This window comes from Mirounga leonina, unplaced genomic scaffold (genome assembly GCF_011800145.1).
Source record: "Mirounga leonina isolate KUSES-001 unplaced genomic scaffold, KU_Mleo_1.0 Mir_101664, whole genome shotgun sequence".
Classification (NCBI taxonomy): Eukaryota; Metazoa; Chordata; class Mammalia; order Carnivora; family Phocidae; genus Mirounga; species Mirounga leonina.
The window spans coordinates 23,497,424-23,520,666 of record NW_023270175.1 but is presented as its reverse complement, the minus strand read 5'-3'; the positions used below and the strand labels follow the sequence as shown (position 1 = coordinate 23,520,666).

The window sequence follows — 23,243 nt, the reverse complement described above, 5'->3', positions numbered from 1 at the left end:
TTCCACACCGTCATCTCTTTCTTTGTTCACTCATCCATTTAATGAATGTTTATCGAGCTTTTACTTTGCACCAAACACTGCTATATACACACTGGTAATCAAAACAGACCATTATCCCTTCTGTTAGTCTAGTGGAGGTGCAACGGGGGAATTTATCATTACAAACCGTGGCAAGTTCTGTGACAGAAGGCCACACGGGACTCTGAAAGGTGAGTGAATAGCATTATCCTCCGTTTTACAGGTAAAGAAACTGAAGCTCAGAGAGATTAAATAACTTGCCCAAAGTAACACAGCTCGTAAGTAGGCCAAGTGGAGATTCAAATCCATGCTGGTCAGATTCCAAAGCTCACACTCTTAACTGCGAGGCTTTATTGCCTCTCCAGTGTGTGAAGTGCACATATAACCATTAATTCTAGCCCTACGCATTGGGGTTCTGGCTTCATCTCAAATGTGTGGCCTTGCAATTGTTTCCAATTAGTTGTGGCTGTGGTTTGGTGCATTTGTTCAAAGAAAGCGTGCGCGCAAAACAGAGGTCACGTGCCCTAAGTCTTGTGGATGTGCACGACGTATAAATAATAAGGCATTCCAGAAAAGCTTTTGTTTCCCATTAGCTTATGCTACTCAAATGCAAACAGTAAAGCATGTGTTTACATTGCTGGGGACATGGAAATCTGGGCCCCCCAAAGCATTCCTTGCAGGTTGTATAAAGCCGAGCATCCAAACAGTTCAAAATCAGTTTTGTAAGCCCAGCTTAATCGCTTTAAAATGTAACCTGGATTCCAGATACTGAAAAACTGCCCAGAGATAGGTATGTGAGTGGCCCAAGGAGACAAGACCAGCTAAAGCCTCCAACTATGTACCAAACCTCATATTTGTAGATCTCTATTTTGTTTCTGATCCTTTATTTTTAAAAAGCTAAAGAGCTTAAAGTCAAGAAAACGCGTAGCCATGTAACAGCAGTAATGGAATTTTTCATTCTATTCTAACCAGCTGTCTGAAGCTTTTCAAAACAAACCTGTTTGTGATGAGATGGTTTGGTTATTTAAGGCACAGTGGATGGCAAGGCTGGGAAAAACAAGTGAGAGGTATCCAGTGCCATTATCTCTCCCTCCCTGGGTCTCCCACCCAATAACAAAAGGCTCACCCATCAAGCTGTCGTTCACGGCCAGCATCCGAGAAGGTGGGATTGAATGGGAAATCATCTCAGGTAAAAGCAGTTCGGATGGCAAAAATGTGAAATCAAAGCCCCATTAGTTGATGTCTTTACTTAACACAGCATGTTTTGTGTTGTTTTTTTTTTTGAAGAGCTCTGGGCTTGGAAGCAGAAGCCCTTATTTTTAATGAGGCCTCCATCACTTACTCAGGGACTTGGTCAAGTCATGTCGCCTCTCGGAGTCTCAGAGTCCTCCCTTGCCGGGGGGGGGGGGGGGGGAGAAGGGTAGAGAGGGATTGCAGTCTTCCTCATTACACAAATTGGTGGTGAGGAGTTGAGGATTCTGTGAGAGAACATATGTTAAGCCCTAACACAGTGTGTGGCTGATAAGGTTCATATCTTTGCAATCAAGATAATTTCAAGAGGCATGTTATTTATACCATACAGACAGATCAAGAGTTGTTGCTCTTGCTGGTCTAATTTCAGCATATTTGATCCCCCCTAAGAACAACAAGTATGTTCTTTGATCTTAGTTCTCCTGCCAACCAGGCACAAAAAGAGCTTTGGCCAAATCACATCGCCCCGTGCCACGGTTTTCTTTTGTTATCCTGGTTATGGTTTTAAGAACATGAAATTGCTGTATTCTAGCTATTTTTTTTTTCTCTTACACTGTGGTTCTAATTTTCTTAAGTAATTATTCCAGGCTTCTTGGTTCCTTTTATCACACAGCCCTGGGTACCTGTTCCAAAGCTAACTATAAATATTTCACTTTCTAATCAAACAAAGTCACTCACCTTTACACAAGGGTATTTTCATTAACTACAAAGACAAAAAGGTCATGATGTCCATACTTAAGTGAAAAGGAAATCATCAGACTGAATATACTTTAAAAAAAAAAATGGTTTGAAGAGCACATGTTAAGGAATTCGAACACACATGAGGCTGAGGTGACTCTTTACAAACATGATTTCAGAGGGTTTCTGGGAAGTGGAGTGACACTGGAGCAGCCTTTCTTAAAGGGGGAACTGTGCTTCACTCTTGGCAAGATGGCGGGAGACGGATCTAGTTAAAAATGCAGATCTGTAGGGGGTAGGGGGGGTAGGGGGATGGGTTAGCCCGGTGATGGGTATTAAAGAGGGCACGCTCTGCATGGAGCACTGGGTGTTATACACAAACAATGAATCAGGGAACATTACATCAAAAACTAATGATGTAATGTATGGTGACTAACATAACATAATAAAATAAAATTTAAAAAAATGCAGATCTGTGCTCTACCTCAGGCCCTGCTAAATCAGCAGCTCTGTAGATGTGGCCTGGGAGCCTGAGTTTTTAACAAGCATCCTAGGTAATTCTTATGGACATTGAAGACTCGTTCCCATGGTATATAAAAATGTACATATCCTTTCCCTTATGTTTTTTTTAAGTAATCTCTACTCCCAACTTGGGTCATAAACTCATGACCCCGAGAGCAAGAGTAGCACACTTTACTGACTGAGCCAGCCAGGTGCCCCTAAAAAATGTATATACCCTTTGACCCAAGAATCCTACTAATGGGAAACTAAGGAAATAATCCAAAATATGGAAAGAGTTAGGTGAATGCTCCTGATGCTTCATCTTTATTTATAAGAACAAAAGAACTAGAAGTGATGTCAATATTCAGTGTTAGAGCATGGTTAAGTGAATTTCAGTAGTTTCCTTAAAGGCACCATGTAGGTGTTTTATCATATTTAAAGAATAACAACGATTCTCTGAGGCAGGCATTATTTTCCTCATTTCACAGATGAGGACACTGAGGTTTAAGAGAGAATAAGTAACAAAGTTAATAAGTGGGGGAAACGCTAATAAGGGGGAAATCAGGATTCTAACCCCAAGTCAGTCTGATTCTCAAATCCAAATTCACCAATGTAAAAATATAGGCATTACAAAGAAGTTTACCTTTAAATACAGAAATGTTGTTTATTAGAGTTTGGGAATTGGGGATTTTTTTTTTTTAATTTCTCTTTCTTGTCGCCTTTCTCTATTATAATGATACTTACATGATTAAAGTATTAGATTATAAAATAAAAATCGATTGTATATTTAAGCAACTGTGATAGTCTCATGCGGCTCAACCAGAGTTGCAGGGAGGCTAGGAGCTGTCAAAAAAGCTGGCTGTGAAAAAAGCTTGTACGCTTCCTGCTAAGGTCTGCCAGGCAATGCGTGGCAGAAATGTCAGGCTTATGGAATGATGATGGGGGAAGTGGAGTGAGATAATCAGACCTGTGTTTTAATTATTCTGAGCCTTGGCTTTTAAAAAACTCACAGAATAGTGTCCTTTGAAAATGGTAAACAGTTAATCAAAAGCATTAGGCACCGAAAGTTAGCTGATTTGTGTGCAAGGCCCTCATAACTTTCTTTTTTATAAAGTGAGCGTGCAATCTAGAAGACATTGTAAAGAGTGAGAGAGGGAACAAAAAGGTCAATATTGTGAATTGTAATTAGCTGATTTGATTTCTGTGCCAAATTCTAGGCTGTACTAAATCCACGGTTCTCGCTGGCAATTCCTCATCCCTGACACATTACCCTTCTTTTTTTTTTTTTTTTAAAGATTTTATTTATCTATTTGAGACAGAGAGAATGAGAGAGACAGAGAGCACATGAGGGGGGGAGGGTCAGAGGGAGAAGCAGGCAGCCCAATGCGGGACTCGATCCTGGGACTCCAGGATCATGACCTGAGCCGAAGGCAGTCGCTTAACCAACTGAGCCATCCAGGTGCCCCAACATTACCCTTCTTTCAACACTCTGGAGCTTCAGACTCTTCTTTAGGACTTTTGCCTTAACAATAGTTTTCTAGGTTTGGATTTGTTTTGTCAGTGTGTGTGGGTTAGGCTCCTCAGCAGATGACTGTGTAAAATGGTTTCAACATAAACTATAATCCTTCAATGTTGAGGTCGTCTCCAAAATGGGGGCCATTTAAAACTAAAGTAGTAATCTCGCTGACAACGTTTTGAAGGTTGTTTTGTTTTGTTTTTTTTATTAATTGTACTTAAAAAAATTGAACTACAAGAGAATACTGGGGGCATCGTACACGAGGCTGGAAAATGGCCTCTCAAAGATTAGCTATTGATCTTAGGCAGGGTGGTCCAAAAGCATTTAGCTATTCATTCACAAGTTCTTCTATCATTAATCTGTGCTTTGGCTTTCTCATTTTCATGACGTTGTGGCAGTAGCTTTGAAAGAACTAAAGATACCACGCCCCTTTATTTTGCTACTGTGTGCCAGGCACTACCTTAAATGCACTGAGGTTCAAAGATGAAGAAGACTCGGCCCCTGGGCAGCTCACAGGCTAGTGGTAGATCGAAGTCACGTGTATACTAAATAATGCCAGTTTGCATACATGAAGTGTTCCTTAGGAGGTACAGACAAAGGAAGCAGTGGTGGAAGAAAGAAAGGGAGGACCGTAACGACCATCTGTGGTAGCCAGGAAGGCTTTATTAAGGAAGTGGCATTTGAACTTGGCTTGAAAGGATGGAGTGCTTTCAACACAGAGCAATGAGAACAGCCCATATTAGGTGCTCAGTTGATGTTTGCCGACGGGACTAGTGACAGGCGCAGTTATGAGATGTGCTTGAGAAATAGCAAGTTCTCTACTCTACATCTAGCCACCAGTTCCCCTTAAGTGAACAGTTCTTACTCAGGTAATCTCACAACATACATGAAGGATGTATTTTTGAAAATTAACCTAGAAATGCTTATGTCAAAAGCAATTTTTCTCACATAAAATAATGGTAAATGGCAGTTGGTCAAACTAAAGTGGTATTATAGTCTAGATGAGCGGTGTTCAAACAATGGTTTGTGGACCCAGGTAATCCATGAAGCCTAGGGAGCCACAAGGTCAGAGTTACTTGCACAACAGTACCGAGGTGTTATTTTGCCTTTTTCACTGAGTTGATGTTTGCACCAATGATTTACGCTGTGCTGCTGACAGTCAAAGCAGTGATGCCAAACTGTGCCGGTAGTCACCGTATTCGTCACCAGCACCCAGTTGCCAGAAAATAAAAGGCAGTTTCACTTAAGAATATCATGGCTGGGGCGCCTGGGTGGCTCAGTTGGTTAAGCGACTGCCTTCGGCTCAGGTCATGATCCTGGAGTCCCGGGATCGAGTCCCACATCGGGCTCCCTGCTCGGCAGGGAGTCTGCTTCTCCCTCTGACCCTCCCCCCTCTCCTGCTCTCTCTCTCTCATTCTCTCTCAAATAAATAAAATCTTTAAAAAAAAAAAAAAGAAAAAAGCATATCATGGCTGGCCATTAAAAAAAAAATATTATCATGGCTGGGGCACCTGGCTGGCTTAGGCAGTGGAGCATGCAACTCTTGATCTTGAGGTCATGAGTTTGAGCCCCACGTTGGGCATAGAGATTACTAAAAAAAAAGAGTTATGGCCGAAGCAGTAAAAATGATTAGTTTATTAAACTATAACTCCTGAGCGTCCTTTAAAAAAATATTCTGTGTAGCACTGGGTGTTGTGCACAAACAATGAATCATGGAACACTTCATCTAAAACTAATGATGTAATGTATGGGGATTAACATAAGAATAAAAAAAAAATTCTGTGTATATGGGGCACCTGGGTGGTGCAGTCAGGTCAGTGTCTGATTCTTGGTGTCGGCTCAGGTCGTGATCTCAGGGTCCTGGGATCGAGCCCCGCATCGGGCTCCATGCTGGGTGGGGAGTCTTCTTGAGATTCTCTCTCCCTCTCCCTCTGCCCCTCCCACTCGGGCTCTCTCCTCTCTCTCTAAAAGAAAGAAAGAAAGAAATCTTAAAAACAATATTCTGTGTACACTTAAGGTATTTCTGCTGCAAACCGTATAGCTGTGTGTCTCAAGGAAAAGCACTTGTAAGATTATTTAAGCTATGAGCTAAACTGGCCTCATTTTCATGCAATGCTATTTTTATTTGAAATAATGACTGACAAACTATGGTTCTCTGAAATTTTCTCTGAAAGGAACAAAGAGAGCCCATCAGTTAAAGGAAAAGCTGATAGTATTTGTTACCAATGATAAAATTTAAACTTTCAAGAGAAAAGCAAAATTTTGGAAAACATGTATCTGCCACCATGACCTTGAGAGCTTCCCAACACTTAGACTTTTTCTAGTTAGATTGGAGGTGATGTAATTAATGAATGTGATTTTTTTTTTTTTAAGATTTTATTTATTTATTTGACAGAGAGAGACACAGCGAGAGAGGGAACACAAGCAGGGGGAGTGGGAGAGGGAGAAGCAGGCTCCCCGCAGAGCAGGGAGCCCGATGTGGGACTCGATCCCAGGACCCTGGGATCATGACCTGAGCCGAAGGCAGTCGCTCAACCGACTGAGCCACCCAGGCGCCCGAATGTGATTTTTTTTTTATGTATCATATAATGAAAGGTATTAACATTCGGAAGACCCGCATAGCTCGGTGAAACAGTATTTTTGGATGACCCAAGTATGATGACACAAAATAGGTAAAAGGTCCATTCAAAGTTCAGAACACACCAATGGATTTTAATGTAACAGAACATGAAAAGTTGATTCATATGGTTTCATATTCCACATTGCAACTAACTTTTCCCCCTTGTGGTTTTTATGAAGTATCACTGAAAAATATCCACAGTTATCTGGAAAGCCTACTAAAATACTTTCCTCTTTTCCCACTACATATCTGTGAGACACTGGAATTTGTACAAATATTTCAATCAAAACAACATGTAACAACAGATTGGATGGAGAAGCAGATAAAATAATCCAGCTACCATATTAAGCTGGACTTTAAAGAGATTTGCAAAAATGTAAAACAATGCCACCCTTCCTTCTAACTATTTTATGTCAGGGAAAAATATATTTCTTTTTCATTAGAAAATGTTATTTATGTTAACACATCATGGGTTTATTACTGTTAAGTTTAAACTAGTTATTAAATCTTTTTTACATTTCTCAGTTATCATTTCTAAGACGGTAAATGTCAATAGATACAACTTGTATAAACAGAAGTTCTCTGGGATTCTGAACAAGAATACAAATTTTGGTCCTGAGACCAAAAAGGTTGAGAATCACTAGGTTAGCTTATCCTAGCCTATGCATCTATAGTATACATTTATTTTTTTTAAAATTGTATTTATTTATTTGTCAGAGAGAAAGAGAGTACAAGCAGGGGGAGCGGCAAGCAGAGGGAAAAGCAGGCTGCCCGCTGAGCAAGGAGCCCAATGCGGGATTCGATCTCAGGGCCCTGGGATCATGACCTGAGCTGAAGGCAGACTCTTCACCAACTGAGACACCCAGGCGTCCCAATACATTTATTTTTGTAAAGATATTATTTATTTATTTGAGACAGAGAGAGAGAGAGAAACCACAGGCATGTGGTGGGGGGGGGGGAGAGGGAGAGGGAGAAGCAGGCTCCCTGATGAGCAGGGAGCCCGACATGGGGCTCGATCCCGGGACCCTGAGATCATGACCTGAGCTGAAGGCAGATGCTTCACCGACTGAGCCACCCAGGTGCCCCTACATTATACATTTAGATGTGTAGGATGAGTTGGGGTGGGGAGGGTCAGGGAGGGGATGCATTAGAGGCAGTAGGGTGGAGATGGTGCTAGAGTGGGAGATGGTAGGTAGCTTGGCTTCTCCAACACCATTAGAGGTTGCTAGACTTTTCTTTCTTTGCTTGAAAAAAGAAACAAACCCACAGTCACATTTCTCTATGGTATATAGCCTGTTCCGTGTAGATCTTGGGATAGGAGCTAAATCACAAGTGGAGAACATGAAAGTATACTTTGCAGTGACAATGAACACGGATAATAGAAACCACAAAACCAAGATGTGTCTATATATGCATTTTTTTTTCCTGGAAACCTCTTGTGCAATCACAAAAATCTCGCTTTTGGTAGATCAAGCATCTTTTGTTGGCCATTATTTAGAAGTACGAGGTGGGTCCAACTTTAGGGCTGCAAATGGGTGGTGGGGCAGGAATAGAGGACACTGGAATACAGCCGTGGTGAGAGATGGCAAGGAAAAGTACATGGGGTCTAAGAACTGCTCTCAGAGACCATTCATGCTGTGAGATGGGCTCCTGGGTCAGTGGAGAGATTTGGGGGAGTTGGGTGTTCGGGCACCTGGGTGGCTCAGTCATTAAGCATCTGCATTCAGCTCAGGTCATGATCTCAGGGTCCTGGGATCGAGCCCCACATTGGACTCCCTGCTTTAGCAGGAAGCCTGCTTCTCCCTCTCCACTCCCCCTGCTTGTGTTCCCTCTCTCGCTGTCTCTCTCTGTCAAATAAATAAATAAAATCTTTAAAAAAAAAAAAAAAGGCGTTGACCACATAACTGAAAAGCCAGACACTGAAGAGCAAAACAGACATGCCTCTTAGTAGGCATATTATCTACAACAAAGCAATGTGAATTTCAAACCACCTTATGGAAATTGTGAAGGAGGGAGAGATTTTTAGTTTTTCTAGTGATCAAGGCATGGCACATTGGCAGTTAATTGTAAGTATGTATTTAAAATGTGTGTAAAATGCCATTGCTAGGCTCTTCATCTGGTGTGAAGCATTTGTTGTTTGAATTTAATGGAAATATCAATGTAGGAGGCTTCCATAGGGATCTTTCCTGATCTTGGTGTCCTCTCAGCCTATAAATATGCTTAGTCTGTCACATCTTAAGTTTCTCATCAGTGAGGTCTCCTACCATGGAGGCTTTCGGGGACTTAAATACCATGGTATGGAAGGTCTGATGCAGTATACACCGGCTACTGGGTGGTGGAAGTAGCATGGAGGAGTAGAGAATCATATCAAATGCTATGGAACATTCCAGAATTATAAAACTCCAAAGAATATAAGCAGTTGGGACGCCTGGTAGGCTCAGTTGGTTGGTTTCAGCTCAGGTCGTGGTGATCTCAGGGTCATGGGATCGAGGCCCACCTCGGGCTCCAGGCTCAGCACAGAGTCTGCTTGGGACTCTTTCTCCCTCTCCGTCTCCCTCTGCCCTTCCCCCGTGCTCTTGCTCTCTCTCTTTCCCTCTCAAATAAATACATAAATCTAAAAAAAGAAAAAGAATATAAGCAGTTTACCTTACCTACATTTGAAAATGGCTTTTTAAAAGCTTCTGTGTAACTCATTCGACATTTTTTAATGCCTCCTGTTCGCAAGACGCTGTTTTAGACCTCCCTGAGAAATCTAAATTGCTGCTACATTTCTGGTCATTTCTTTCAGCTCCTGAGAACCATGTCTGTGCCCAAAGGTAGAGTTCTGGATAAAAACCTTGACGAGGAAGGGCTTGAAAGTGGCGACTGTGGCGACGATGAAGACGAGTGCATCGGGGGCTCAGGGGATGGCGCGATGAAAGTGAGGAACCAGCTCCGCTTCCTTACAGGTGCGTGGGCAAGCCGGCCAGCATCCGAGCCAAAATAGCCATGCTCGCAGATTCAACTCCAGTTGCCTCTGCTCTCTCTAACTTTCCGAAAGTCCCCACACCCTACGGTGCCATCAGCTCTGCAAGAAAATACTACACTCTAGAAAAAACAAAGTTTTCAGGTAGCCATTTTTTTTCCCCCATCCCTGGACCTGGGTAGATGAAAAGGGTAACTTCCTGTTTTTGTTTTTGTTTTTTATTGTCTAAAACGAACTGACCAAATCAGGTGGCTCTGTTTCCCGTTGGACATTCCTTGGTTCTTCTCAGTTATAAAAAGCAATGCAATCTTGGGACTGTAGTGAACACCAATAATGGGGTAACTTCGGAAGGAAGCATAAACATACTGCTCTTGTTTCTGTCTTCACACCATTGCCTGCATTTATTTCTGTATAGATACCCCTCTTTTGTCCCTTCTTAAATTACACCCATCCCTCCACTGTATGTTAACTATACTAGAATTAAAATTTAAAATTTGCATTTTAAGTATGATACAGTGACAAAAAACTAGCTTTGGGAGTAGAGCAAACGTGTATTTGCATTCTGGCTCCCTTCCTCCTAAGTCTTCACTCCCTCGTCCGTCAAATGGGGATCAATACCCTAACTTCATAGGACTATTGGAGGATTACATCAAGAGGGAAAGTTTGTAAAGCATCTAGCCTGGTACCTAGCACATACTAGGTGCTCCATAATTGTTGGTTTCCTGGAATGAAATCTTTCACAACCATCTCAGTCCACGCGCATCCCCCATCCTCTCTGAATTGCTGAAACAAACTCTGCCATTGCTTTCAAGAAGTAGTCTGCAGTGGCTCCCAAGTTCCATTCCTAGGGCATAACATGATCACTCAGAGGCTGGCATCTTATAATAAGTAAAAATAATAGAAGCCAGTGTTCTCTGGACATTAACCAGGCTCCAAGCGCTGCACCGGAACTTTGCCCGCATTGTCTTGTATTGTTTCCACTATGAACGACGAGTGGTTATTTTTCCCACTTTACGGATGAGAAAACTGATGATGGAAGAGGTAGAGTAATTTCCTTAAGGTTGCGTGGTCACTAAGGGCAGAGTCAGGATTCAGAGCCAGGTAGTGAGATTTCAGAGGCCTCTCTTTGAATAACTCTACTCTGATCTCTTCTTTCTCTGCTCATCTAGACAATTGTAAAAAGACTGAAATCTGCTTTGCATTTTGCCACCCAGAACAGCTTTCAGTCATCTAAAGGCTGCCCAGATGATTCGCCAAAATATTAACTGGCTCCAGCATCGGTCCTTGGGACACACCACTTTTCATCCTTCTCCAAAAATGTCCCTGCCTACCCCTCCTCTCGCTTTCCTGCCTATAAGCCACTTCCCTATCCATTTCAAAACGCTACTCCACAATTCCATGGCGACTTAACTTTTTTAAACAGTGTTTGGTAGGGGACCTTGTCAAGGGCCTTTTCAAAATTTAAATAGATTACATCCGCTGGTTTCCCTTTGTCCACATTGCACATTTATCCTCTCAAATAATTCTAGTCAATTAGTTAGGCATGATTAACCCTAAGTGCTTTGTAAACTGTAAAACACTACACAAATGGTGGCTAATTTAATTTAAGGAAAAATGATGCCTTACTCCCAATAGGTTACACTTGCATAACATGTTCAGCGATCCTACCAGCCTGGCGCTCCCTAGGTCCCCTTTGAAATGCTTCGCAGGGAGAGGAGACTTACTGGCAATCTGCCAGGCTCATGGCACAATAGCTATTTGGAACGACAAGCTCTACACTTTGGTCAGCTCTTACACAATTTTACCCCAAATCTGGGCAGATGCCATCTGGTCCTGGTGATTCATCAACATCCACTTAGTCAACCAGACTTGGAACACTGTGTGCGTTTACTGCCATCTCACTCAGAACTTCCAAAGTTTTCCTCCAAAACACAACTTGGGAATAAAAAAAATAATAATAATAACAAGGCTCAGAGGAGGGTTAAGACCCTCTTTTATCTCCCTCTTGTCCCGGAACAGACCTTTTACTCTTTTACACCGTAACTAGCAAGCGGTCCCCCTGGCTCACTTCTTCCCTTGTTTTGCTGCACTGGATGAAATGCAGGACACCTCTCTTCCTGACTTTGCTCCCAACTCCCATGTGTCCTAAAGCAAGCCCCCTTCCTCTTCTTGAAAGTCCATTTCTCCATTCGCGAAACAAAGAGAATGCCCCATGTTCGTGGGCCATGCTGGGATGGCCAATCCATGATCATGTTCCTCGATTTGGCTTGAGTCCCTGGCAGGGTGCTTATTGGAGTCTCGGGGACATCTTCTTTAGTGTTTTCTTCTGACCTCGTAGGTCCCCTGCTTTCTTCATTTTTCTTGGCTACTAAGATTGTGGCAATTCAATATCATCATCATCATCATCATCATCATCATCATCAAATCATCCATGCAAAGCATTTGGCTCGGTTCCTGGCACCTAGTAAGCACTCCAAAAATGCTATCTACTCTTAAAACGACAGGTCCATTGCTGCCTCTACTGACCTCTGGGAGCTCAGAGAGCCTGCAGATGTAGCTTAGAATTAGCTTGTTTTATTAGTTGGTTTACTTAAGACCCATAAAAGGCAATTAAAACCAGGTAACCAACATTCAGCAATATCCCCAATTCCCCTTGCTACTCCAGGTGCACTCAGTGGCCCAGCAACATCTGTATCATCTGGGAGTCTGTTAGAAACGCAGGCGCTCAGGGCCCACCTTGAGACCCACCCAATCACAGGTCATTGTTAACGAGAGCCCCTGGTGATTTGTCGGCAGCCCTTATCACCTTCTGATTGAGCACTTGCAGCATTTAGGTTTCATACCTGAAGCATCTAAGAAGCCACTAAGCTGGCCCACGGGGAGCTAAGTGTTCCAGGAGGTAGAAAAGAGGCCTGAGGCCCAGTCACCCACATGGTAGATTAGGATACTTGGGTTCCAGTTGTAGCATGTTTCCTCCCAGTGGAACCTTGAGCAGGTTATGTAGTGCTCTGAGCCTCAGTTTGTCCAGCTGTAAAGTAGGGATATGCATCCTCACCAACCTCAGTGAGTTGTGGAAATCAAAGGTGATGTTGAGCGTGAAAGTGCTTTGCAACCTGTTGAGCTCTACAGATATTTATAACAACCAGGAGACTGTTACTATGAATCCCCAAATCTCTGGAAGCTCTCTGGCTTTCTCAGCATCCCTAGCTCAACATGTATTTTCTGCGAAGATAGAATTGAGCCCATGAGTTAAGAAATGCTTTTGCACTGAACACCATGTTCAGACTCCCTTCCAAAGACAGACCAGCCGCTGTGGAGCTGGTGCAGTAAACTGTGTTGTTGCCGGGCTGCCATCAGCCTTGTTCCCAGTTGCTGGTCTTGTCAAAGCCCTTATTGTAAGCTGCTTGGGAAGCTGGCTACTCCCAGCACTTTGGCTGGGGCTGATTCCTGAGAAGCTTTGCAAGCTCTGGCCAGGTGTCCCTAGCCAAGACATGATGACTAAGCAACTTAAGCATCTGCCCCCTCTCCGCCAAGTCCCCACTCTCACCCACACAGAAAACCACACGCACATGTGCATGTACTCATGTAGGTGCATGCACGTGAGCTCACGTGTACGCAAACACACACACACACACAGACACACACACCTGCTCTTGGAAACAACTGAAACACTCTTACAAAGCCACCCAGCAAGAAACACCCATTTCGGGGATCTATTACTACTCCCTCACCCCCTTCCTCCCTGGGCTTGTTCTTGCTCCAGCTTGCACTGTTCCATGGGTACAGCCAGAACATTCTGGTGAGCCTAATGTCTTTATCACTGCAAGTCAGAAAAAGAAGATAATCTTGACTCAAGCTAGGTCAAAGACAGTGGGAAGTGATCACAGATGCCGTGGAAGCTTCGTTCTTGGGAGGAGAGAAGTGGAAATAGGCCGGAGAAGATAAACACGTGCCCAGTTGCAACGCAGGACTAGGGTAGCTCTAGCCGGTTGGTGGTGAGCTGAGGAGGAGGCTTCACGAGACACGTCTTGGGCTCACAACTTGAACCAATACTAAAACCAAATGGATGTTTCTTACCCATTTAAACAGATGTTTCTTGTGGAAGTGTTCGCCCTCAAGAACCTTTGTTTTGCCATGTCAGTGTGGGGGCTGAAAAGAGAAAACCTGCCACTTGTTCCCGGGCTCGGGGTCAGGGTGAAGGTGAAGTCCAGGCCCAGGCAGGTCCCTTTTGCCATTCAGTGCTGTCGCGTCCAGGCGTTGCGAGGGGAAGCAGCTGTCCGCTCCGCCCCACCAGTCACCTCCTCCCAGCGGTGCTGGAGCGAAGCCATTAAGACTCACAGCTGTGAGCCCCATGAGTCTCTACACTCAAGATTTCCTCCTTGCTGTTACTTTACAATCTGGAGGCAAAAGAACAACTAAAACAACACAAAACAAGACCAGCATTTAGGAAATAGGAAATATGTCTTTTAGGCCAGTGATTTCCATTCATTTTTTTAGTGCATCAAGTGCAACCTTATATTCTGACTTGTAGCAAGCCTGTGCACGTAAGAGGAGGTGGAGGACACTTCGATAGCTTACCTCTTCTGAGTTGTCAAGTCAGACCTTCAGAGCGCAGGCTGGCAGTCACCTTGTATGAATAAATTCATTAATGGCTTGGTTTGGTGAGAAGGATAAAACCAATGGAGGAACTGTATCATGGGCCTTTACTCAGGGGTGACATCTGCAAGATTATAACGTTTTCGACCAAATCACGTAGCCTGCCAAAGAGTAAGTAGAAAGTTTGTAGAGGAATGAAATGTCCTGGGGGCTTTTTAATGGGAAAGTTGTTGAGTCCTGTTCAGAGATCAAAATACATGTGGATACAGTAATATATCTATTTATACCACCTTATTGGTCATAGGTCCAGGAATAAATTATGGCAGTTTTCCCAAAGCGTATTCTATAGTTTGATAGGCCTACTTCCTCTGCACACTTTGCTTCTCACTAAGTAACCCGCTCTCAGAATTCTCAGGAGCATCTTGTAGTGACTCCCTCCCACCTTCTTTCTTGGGATATCAGTCCCTCAAACATGTGACCCCAGTGTAATGGGACCTCATGTCACTCACTGTGAAGTGGATCCCATCTGATGGATGAATGCCATACCCTTCTTCCTTCAGGCTGCTGACACTTGGGACATTCAGGGAGGGAAGGGCATTTCATCTACAGAGTCAAACAGTCTCTGTTCAGCTTCTGCCCCTTGCCAGTCTTGTGACCGTGGACAAAGTCACTCAGCTCCCCTGAGACTCGGTTTCCTCCTCTATAAGAATAATGTTGAAATATTTCCTGACCTGCAGGGGCACCCGGGTGGCTCAGTCGGTTGAACATCCGACTCTGGGTTTCAGCTCAGGTCATGATCTTGGGGTCCTGGGATCGAGCCCTGCATTGGGCTCTGCACTCGGCAGGGAGTCTGCTTAAGATTCTCTCTCTCCCTCTCCCTCTGCCCCTCCCCCACCACTCTGTGCTCTCTCATGCTCTCTCTCAAATAAATAAATACATCTTTAAAAAAATATTTCCTAACTTGCCCACTTCAAAAGTTGTTGAATGAAACACAGGTGACAAAGGACATAAAAGTACTTTATAAACTGTAAAGCAGTTTCTCATTTGGGGTAATATTGTTAATATTGTGTAGTACCATTGGGTTATAAGTTTTAGTTGCCAAAAGCCTGTAGCTAAAATTAGAAAAATTAAGTCCCCAATGTTCTGGCCAGCAATTTTCATTATAATATGCTCCTCCTTCTCCATCCCCAAGATGGCGTTTTCAGTTACTCATTAACTTGTTTCTAGCTAAGTGAGAAGGTATTTCAACAATGACAAATATGTCTGCTGAGTTGTGTAAATAACCACAGTCACAACAGTGGTAGTCACCTACATCTTGAAAGAATCACAGCTAGTTATGTTTTGTTTTCTTTGGTGTTAGTGGGACAGTGAGGGCAAGGGTGGATGAGTTGGGGAAGGTCAAGAAAGGGCCTGTGATTTTTTTTTTTTTTCCATTCTATCTCGCTCTTAGCTCTAAGCAATCTGCTTTCATGCCGTGAGCTTTTCGAGAACAAACGCCATAGGGAAGCCGAAGGAAGCAAAGCTTACTATAATAGCATTTCACGCAGATACAGACCAGGTGGTTTTTGCTCATAGATGGACGAGACAGCCAATCTCATCTCTCTCCAGAGCTTTGGGCAGTTTCCATGGCTCCCAGAGACGGATTTTGATGTGAGCTTTAACAGTGAGTGATATTACCTGCCTGTTCAGTACGTATACCCAGAAAAGATCCTTCTCCATGCTTTAGTGTCACCTAAGGAATTAGTGCAGGTAAGCTGGTGACAGATGAGAGTAAGGGAAGGTAAAAACTTTCCATCAAGTTACATAACATGAGATGCTTGAAGAAGTGTGTTTCTTATTATTCGCGAGGAGATGTTCAGGGGTTCACTTTTCTAGGCCTACTGCCCTGGGAGACTTTCCTGCCTGAGCCATTAGGCTAGGAGGCTTTTATCAAGGGTAACGCTATGATAGTTAGACTTGCTGGTGGGCCTTACATGGAACTCTAAGAATTGGGGGAGCATTGGGGGGGTGAACAATTTGTGGCCATTGTATTACACTTTACGATCAGTTTCAAATTAAAAGGAAACTGTTGAATATATGAATCTGCCTAAATGGTGCAACTGATTTTCTCTGGATGAAGCCATGTTGGCCAATTTAGCGACTGCCTCGACTAAATTGTGGTCATCTAGTATGATAGAAGGGAACGGGAGCGAGAGATTCAGCACAGCTGGTAGAACACTGGAGGAGGAACCAGCAGGGGGGGGCAAGCCCAAAGCCTCTAGCTGAGCTGAAGCCATCCCTGGAGGAGAACATCCACAGGGGATCTGGGAAAGCAGGGGTGTATGCCATCAACTGGGAAGTGCTCCCCTGCAAGAAGAAATACCATCTCAGAAAGAAAGACGTGATGTCTAATTAAACCTGTGCAGTGGCCCTGAACGACGGTCTCTTGCATGAACCCAATCAGAAGAGCCTGGTGTAGCAAGGAATCATGAGCCTGCAGAGCAAGACAGCAAGTTAGGGGTCAGGGGCCACCAGTCCCGGGGGGGCGCACATGGATATCAGATCTGAGGCCAGGCTGAGGTCCTGCTCTGACGGGAGGAGGGACTAGGAGCCACCGGAGGCTTTGCGATGGCCGACCTTCCACGAAACCCCTGAAATGCCACACACAGGCACGTATGTCCACATACGCACGTGCACACACACGCATCCTCAAGGCTCTCTTTCCGATTCGCATCATGCTGTCCTTTAACTTTGGTTAATATGGCAAGAAGGTGTAGCCAATTATCTCCCCCCCAATTATTTGCCTGTGGCAGGTGCAAGGAGGGGTCCAATTTGCTTTGGTAGGAATGAAGTTACTGGCAAGTTTTTGTTTGGTTAGTTGTTTTTTGTTTTTTTGTGGTTTTTTTCCTGTTTGGTTAGTTGTTTTGTACGTACACACCTGGCTAAGAGATGCTTAATGATCCAGTAAAATGATCCACGGCACTTACAGTTCTTAACATTTCTAAATATACTTACTGAATTTTAAAAACTGCCTTTTGATCTTTTTTTTTTTTTTTTTAACAATCCTAATAGGTATGGGTGAAGGTAAATAAGACTTTAAGGTGAGAATGGGAGACCAGTGCATACAGAATCTCATAATTTGTAGCCCGCTGATGAACTGAGCAGTAATATAATTACTGAATAAATAAAAATCGATAGAGGCTATTCTGTAAATTCTGGTGCCAGAGAAGAGTCTATGCCAGAGCAGAGAGCAATCTCATTAGCAACTTCAGGTTGGGGTTCAGAGCAAAGTAGTGTCCTTGACTAATGATGAGCTCCTCAGAGGGTAGCAAGCAAGTCTTTTTCATCGTATATATACACTTATCAGCTCCCGGTCACCAACCTCTGCCCGCCTTGTAATTGCCACTTAATAGGTGTTCAATAAATATTTCATTTATCCATATGCTGTGTTTACTTCTCAGAATTTGCTTCCTTTTGCCTCATATTTGGCAGGTTTTAACCTCACTGCTTCTTTAATTAGCTTCCTCAAAGTAGCCTTTGGCTTCTAGCAGCTGAAGTTGTGAACAGAGAGATCGGTGATCCCTGTTCCGGTCAATATGGGAGTAGGAGCTCCTGTGAGGCGGGCAGGACATGCTGGGTGAGTCGTCATATGTCTGTAGTCTAGTGTACCTCTTGAGGGGTGAGCAGGATGGTGAAGAATCTGCAAACAGGTTTAGTGGAAAGATAGAAGAAGTAGTGATGTTCAGTCTATACAAGAAAAGAATTAGGGAATGTGAATGTTGTCTTCTAATATTTTGAGGTCTTGCAGGTGGAGGATGAAGGTAGATCTGGAGCCAATACGTGGAATTTACCAGGAGATCTATTTTGATTGAGAAAAGGGTGAACTTTGTAACCCTTCGAGCTGTTTCTCAGTGGCATGGATTGCTCTAGGGAACCATCAGCTTCCTGACTCTGGAGATATTTGACTAGAGATTAAACAACCATCTAACAGAAAGATTGGCTGGGTGAGGCTGGGGTGGGATGTCAGAAAGTGAGCAGATACCTACATCATGGGCTCTTGACTTCCATGGTCCTGAATAGCTCTGAGATGCTATGGTTTTATGACGATTCAATCATGCAAAGAGAGCGAAAGAGAACCAAGATAGTGGAACAAACCAATGAGGCAATTTTTCTGGCCGGGGTTGGGGAGGAAAGAGAAATGGAGAAGTTATTCTCTCTGGTTGTATTTGAGCACATGTCACCAATTATGAGTTTCTGTAACCTTTTTCCTAAGTAAATGGATCCTGAGGAATGACAGATTTTTCCAGGGAGTAGTTCCTTTCAACATCCTCTCTGTCACTCATAGCCTCTAGAACTCCAGTTCTCATCTCTCCCCAATCATTTGCAGGCTTGTGGTCTCCCTGCCCCTATGTTATAAAAAACAAACTGGGCCACAGCCCCTCCTCCAGCTATGAGGTTAGCCCGAATGGCAGAATGGTCAATATCAAGGTTGTCTGGTCCACACCAGTCTCCCGCACCACCCTCTCCCTTCTGACCCTGGCCTCACAGAATAGACCCGGGCATCTCAAGTTATCTGTGGGAAGGACTGGGAGGTCGGGGGTTTGTTCCTCCTGAATCTGTCATGGACCAATAGTTTTATAAAATATAATAAAAATGAATTGCTACAAAAAGGAAATCACAAAAAGGCCTACAAAAAATAAGCCACAGTTTTTAACTAGGAGACTCAACAGACCTAAAAAATCTCTCTGTCAAATTGCTATAAAAATTGCCAAGTGCTTACTTCCAATTTCTGTGCTTGTCTCCTCACAGATTGGCAAAAAATAGCAGAGCAGCAGACCCCACTCCGAGTAGGGAGGAGTAGCCTGCTGTTGGTGTCTCTGCCTTGTCTCCCCCTTCCTGTTGGAGCCCATGGCGGAAGAGACTCCAAAGCAGCAGTTGAAATGGGGGTGAGGGCAGTGTGGCTGCTAGACCTCCGTAAGCCCTATCATCCCATCGCTAGCTTGATATTGACTGCGATGGAAATATTTACACCACAGAAAGCAGCAAAACCTACAAATCAGGGCTTGATGTATCATTTTGTTGATTGTCTAGACTCTAGACTTGAGAGAGTGATGGGAAAAGGTTAGCAGTGTGGATTAAACTTTAAATCGTGTGGGCTCTGTGGCCATTACATTTCGAGGAGCATAAAACGTTGAGGGTCCGTTCCTCAGTATTCGAAAACTGTTATCCGACTTAGCAGAGAAGTCAACCGCCATTGTTGATGAAGGAATGAGATTCCGACATATATCTTTGTTATTTCCTCTTTGTTCCTTAACGTAAACCAGTGTATCAGCCACTGTTCTTGCGGGAACTACACTTGCTTGTCAATCACGACCCTGGTTTGGTTACCGACGTAAGAGCTGGGCAAAAATCAGTGAAAGGATTCTGTGAGAATCCATTGGCTATACAGAATTTATAATAAAGAGTATCATATATTTTTTATTATTTGGAAATTGTGTGTCCCACCTCCTTTATTCCATCAACAATTAAAATGAGCTAGGGACACCTGGGTGGTTCAGTTGATTGAGCGTCTGCCTTCGGCTCATGTAGTGATCCCAGGGTCCTGGGATCGAGTCCCACATCGGGCTCCCTGCTCAGTGGGGAGCCTGCTTCTCCCTCTGCCTGCCGCTCCACCTGCTTGTGCTTGCTCTCTCTCACCCTCTGACAAATAAATAAAATTAAAAAAAAAAAAAACTGACATGCATGCTTTTTTTTTCTTTTTTTTGAGAACCATTTGTTAAAGAGTTACCAGTGTACCATGGGGTGAAGGGGTACTTTGGAAGATTTGTTTTCCTTCCTTCCTCCTTAAAGGTTCTAGGCTTAAATCAATAGCTTTTTCCACCACGAGTGAGGGAAAGTTTCTCTCTTCCTAAGTTATGCTAGAAAATGCAAGAGCCCCTCATTTTCAGTTACTCTGAAATCTAGGATTCCTTTGGAATCTAAGACTTGGAAAAATTCCTAACTTGGAAACTGTTAACCAGAGCCATAAACTTTTTTTTTTTTTTCCCCCTCAAAACCCCTTATTCCCTGTTGAGGTCGATGGGCTCTCAGTGAAATCTCTGCTTAACCACTGGAAATCTCATCAGTCCCATCCCACAAGATGGGAGTCTTGTAGGCCAGCTTGTGAGGCACTGAGGCGAGGACCACTTTTAGGGGCCAGTCTCCCCATATCAGACGGCATTATGACCGATGATTACCATGTGCTGCCATTACCCCTGGTTGCGTGGAGTTAGAGCGGAACTCCTAATATCGGGTTACATTTCGTTGGCTTGGTAATCACTTTTTTAACCACCGACCATATGGGCAGAGGTTGGAAGGAAAGCTAAATTTGGAACACATCCCCACTCTCCTTTTCAACATTTCTTTCTTGTTTGTGCCTGGAGGCAACATATTACTCATACTCCCATACAGCACCAATTGCTAGGGGTCTGAGGAATGAGATTCCCCCCAAATGCGGTCGGATAGGGGAGTCGGAGGTTTTCTATACCAGTGTGCAGGGGCATGTAGGAGCGTCTGTTCTCAGCCTCTGTGGGTTTCTGAACCTGTCTGTGACACACAGCCCTGGAAGGCTAAGTCCGTTGTGACAAGGAACTCGGGGACTTGGTGTCTGTGGGCTCGTAACATCTTCCTCATCTCTAGTCAACATCCAGAGATCGCACCTTTCTGCACTAATATCTTTCTGACTCAGGCTTTTTGGAGCGTGGAACTATGAATCTCTCTCTCCATTTAGGGTTTTTTTTTTTTTTCTTTCTGTTCTAGCTTTCCTTCTCCCCATACACCACTTCGTATGGAATGATAGAGCAGGGAAGATGGGTGTGTTTGGGTCAGCGGTAATGATGTGGATGGCATCCGTGGCAATCACATGCATTTCAGTTCTAGCTTGTGGCCTTCCCGCTGACTACCAGCCAGCTTGCAGTCCAACGGGCATTCTCCTGGCTGTCCCTGGATGCCAGGCATGAATGAGGGGTAATGAAGCCAAATCCATCAGCCCAGCCTTTCTGAATCTGGCCCCAGCTTATTTCTCCAACCTTGGCTCCCACTAACCCCTGCCCCATCCTGTGTTCCAACAACCTGGAAATTCTCACTGCTCCTGAACTTGCAGTCCTGCTCTTTAAGGCCTGCCTGGGCCTTTATAAATTCCCATCTTTGTGATACCCATAATGCACTCAGCCCAGGGCCTGCACCTTAGTGGGTTCCAGTAAATGCTGGCTATTAATACTCTGCACATGCCGGTCCATTAGCCCATAATGGTTTTCCTTTCTCTACCTTTAAAACTCAGCTCAGATGTCACTTTCTCCTCTGTGAAGCCTTGCCCTCGACAGAGTGCTGTGTTACTACCCACTCTAGCATTGATCAGTTTGAAGCCAGGCAGGCCAGTGCCTAACTCAGAATTGGTGCTTAGTAAGTTTTGGTTGCATGGCTCTGGCCAAACAAAAATGAACAAGCACAGTACCTGCCCACGTAAGCTCCTAGGTTGCTTGGGAGTGGTGAGGGGAGGCGGGGAGGACAGACACATAACTAGATAATTATAATGTGATGTGCTTAAAGCACTGATTGCAATGTGCACAGGGAGTTGTGGAGACACCAAGGAAAAGCTTTAAACCCAGACTGGGGTGGTAAGAAACTGAGCTGAGTCTTAACAGTGTGTAGGAGTCAGGCAAAAAGGGGAGAGCATTGCATGTTGGGAGGATAGTATGAGAAAAGACATGGAGGTGAGAACGAACATGGTTCTGGGAACAATATGCAGTTTGGTGTGGCTAGAGCAGGAAGAGGCAAGAGGTAAGGCTGGAAGAATCGTGAGGGGTCAGATCATGAGAGCCTTCTATGCCCTGTTAAGGAGCTTGGCCTTGATCCTGTAGCAGGGTCTATAAATTCACAACATACAGCTCATCAGCCTCCCCAACCACCACCCCTCCTGTGGCAGACCTTGATAATCAATCACAGCACCCCACCACACTGGGCCCAGATGTGGGGAGTATGAGAGAGTGCAAGTTATGGGAGAATTATTACTTGGTCAGAATTTCATTTTGGACATCTTCATGAAAAAGAAATCTTTAAGAAGAAGAATCAACAGAGCCCGATTGTTCAGAGGTGGCGGGATGAGGGGGCAAGAGTAGTCAAGGATAAGGTCAGTGTTTCCACCTTGGGCAAATGGGCAGATGCTACTGCCATTCAGAGAGAGAGCATGATGGGTTTGGCATGATAATAATAGCTCACTTTTTGAGTGCTTACTATGTGCCAGGCACTGTTTTAAGCATTTGACATGAAGCAATACATTTTATCCTCCCAACAACCCTGGGGGGGGGTACCATTATTATTATCTGTTTTTCGGATAAAGAAACTGCACAGAGAGGTGTAAAATATTGAAGAGCTAACAAAATCAAGGGCACTGAGGGACAACATGAGGGCAAGACAAGCTGAAAACACATCACTGAGTCCTTTGGATGAATATGGACAGAGCCAACCAGGTCACCAGACACCCAAGCTAGAGTTTATCAGTTCATCTTAAATGTTTTGGAAACCAGAGGATTTATTATTCTTGGAAGAGGCCCACCACAATGTGTATAAATCCATCCTACCTTCACCATGTCTGTTCTGCTCACAAGGGCAAACATCAGTAGGAATATGAAATAAAACAAGCCTATCCAAATGATGACCTCAATGGTTTCCAAATGAATTTTCAAACATAAAACACATCTAGCATTTGTCAATTAAAAGGGCAAGGTTAGAGGAGTATTGAATTGTAAGAGAATACATCACATTAGATTGTGCTGTTTTTTTTTTCCAATGATAAACCTCTTCTTGTTTCAGCAATTACGCTATGTACGTGTGTGTGTGCGTAAATGGATAGATTTGCTTCGTTTAGTAACTTTGTACTTTCCAAAGCGCTTCCTCATCCCTTGTTGGAGCGTTCCAATCAGGAATCTAGTTGCTTTAAGGAGCATGCTGTTTCAATGGCTAATAGATGTATTCTTATTTTCTTGTTAGCTTTATGGCTTCTCTCGATATCTGGGCCATGTCAGCCTCACAGTGGCAAGCACTCCCAGGAGTCAAGTGCCTTAGCCAGGAGGTTACAGATA

General features: G+C 43.9%; 1 protein-coding gene across 1 annotated transcript in view; it reads left to right on the top strand.

Moving 5' to 3' along the window:
- GPC3 (glypican 3) overlaps positions 1-23,243 on the top strand; it is a 415,107-nt gene that overhangs the window by 356,769 nt on the left and 35,095 nt on the right. The window contains exon 7 of the mRNA XM_035008798.1: positions 9,373-9,532. Within this exon, the coding sequence (XP_034864689.1) occupies positions 9,373-9,532 (160 nt within the window). The remainder of the gene's footprint in view (positions 1-9,372; positions 9,533-23,243) is intronic.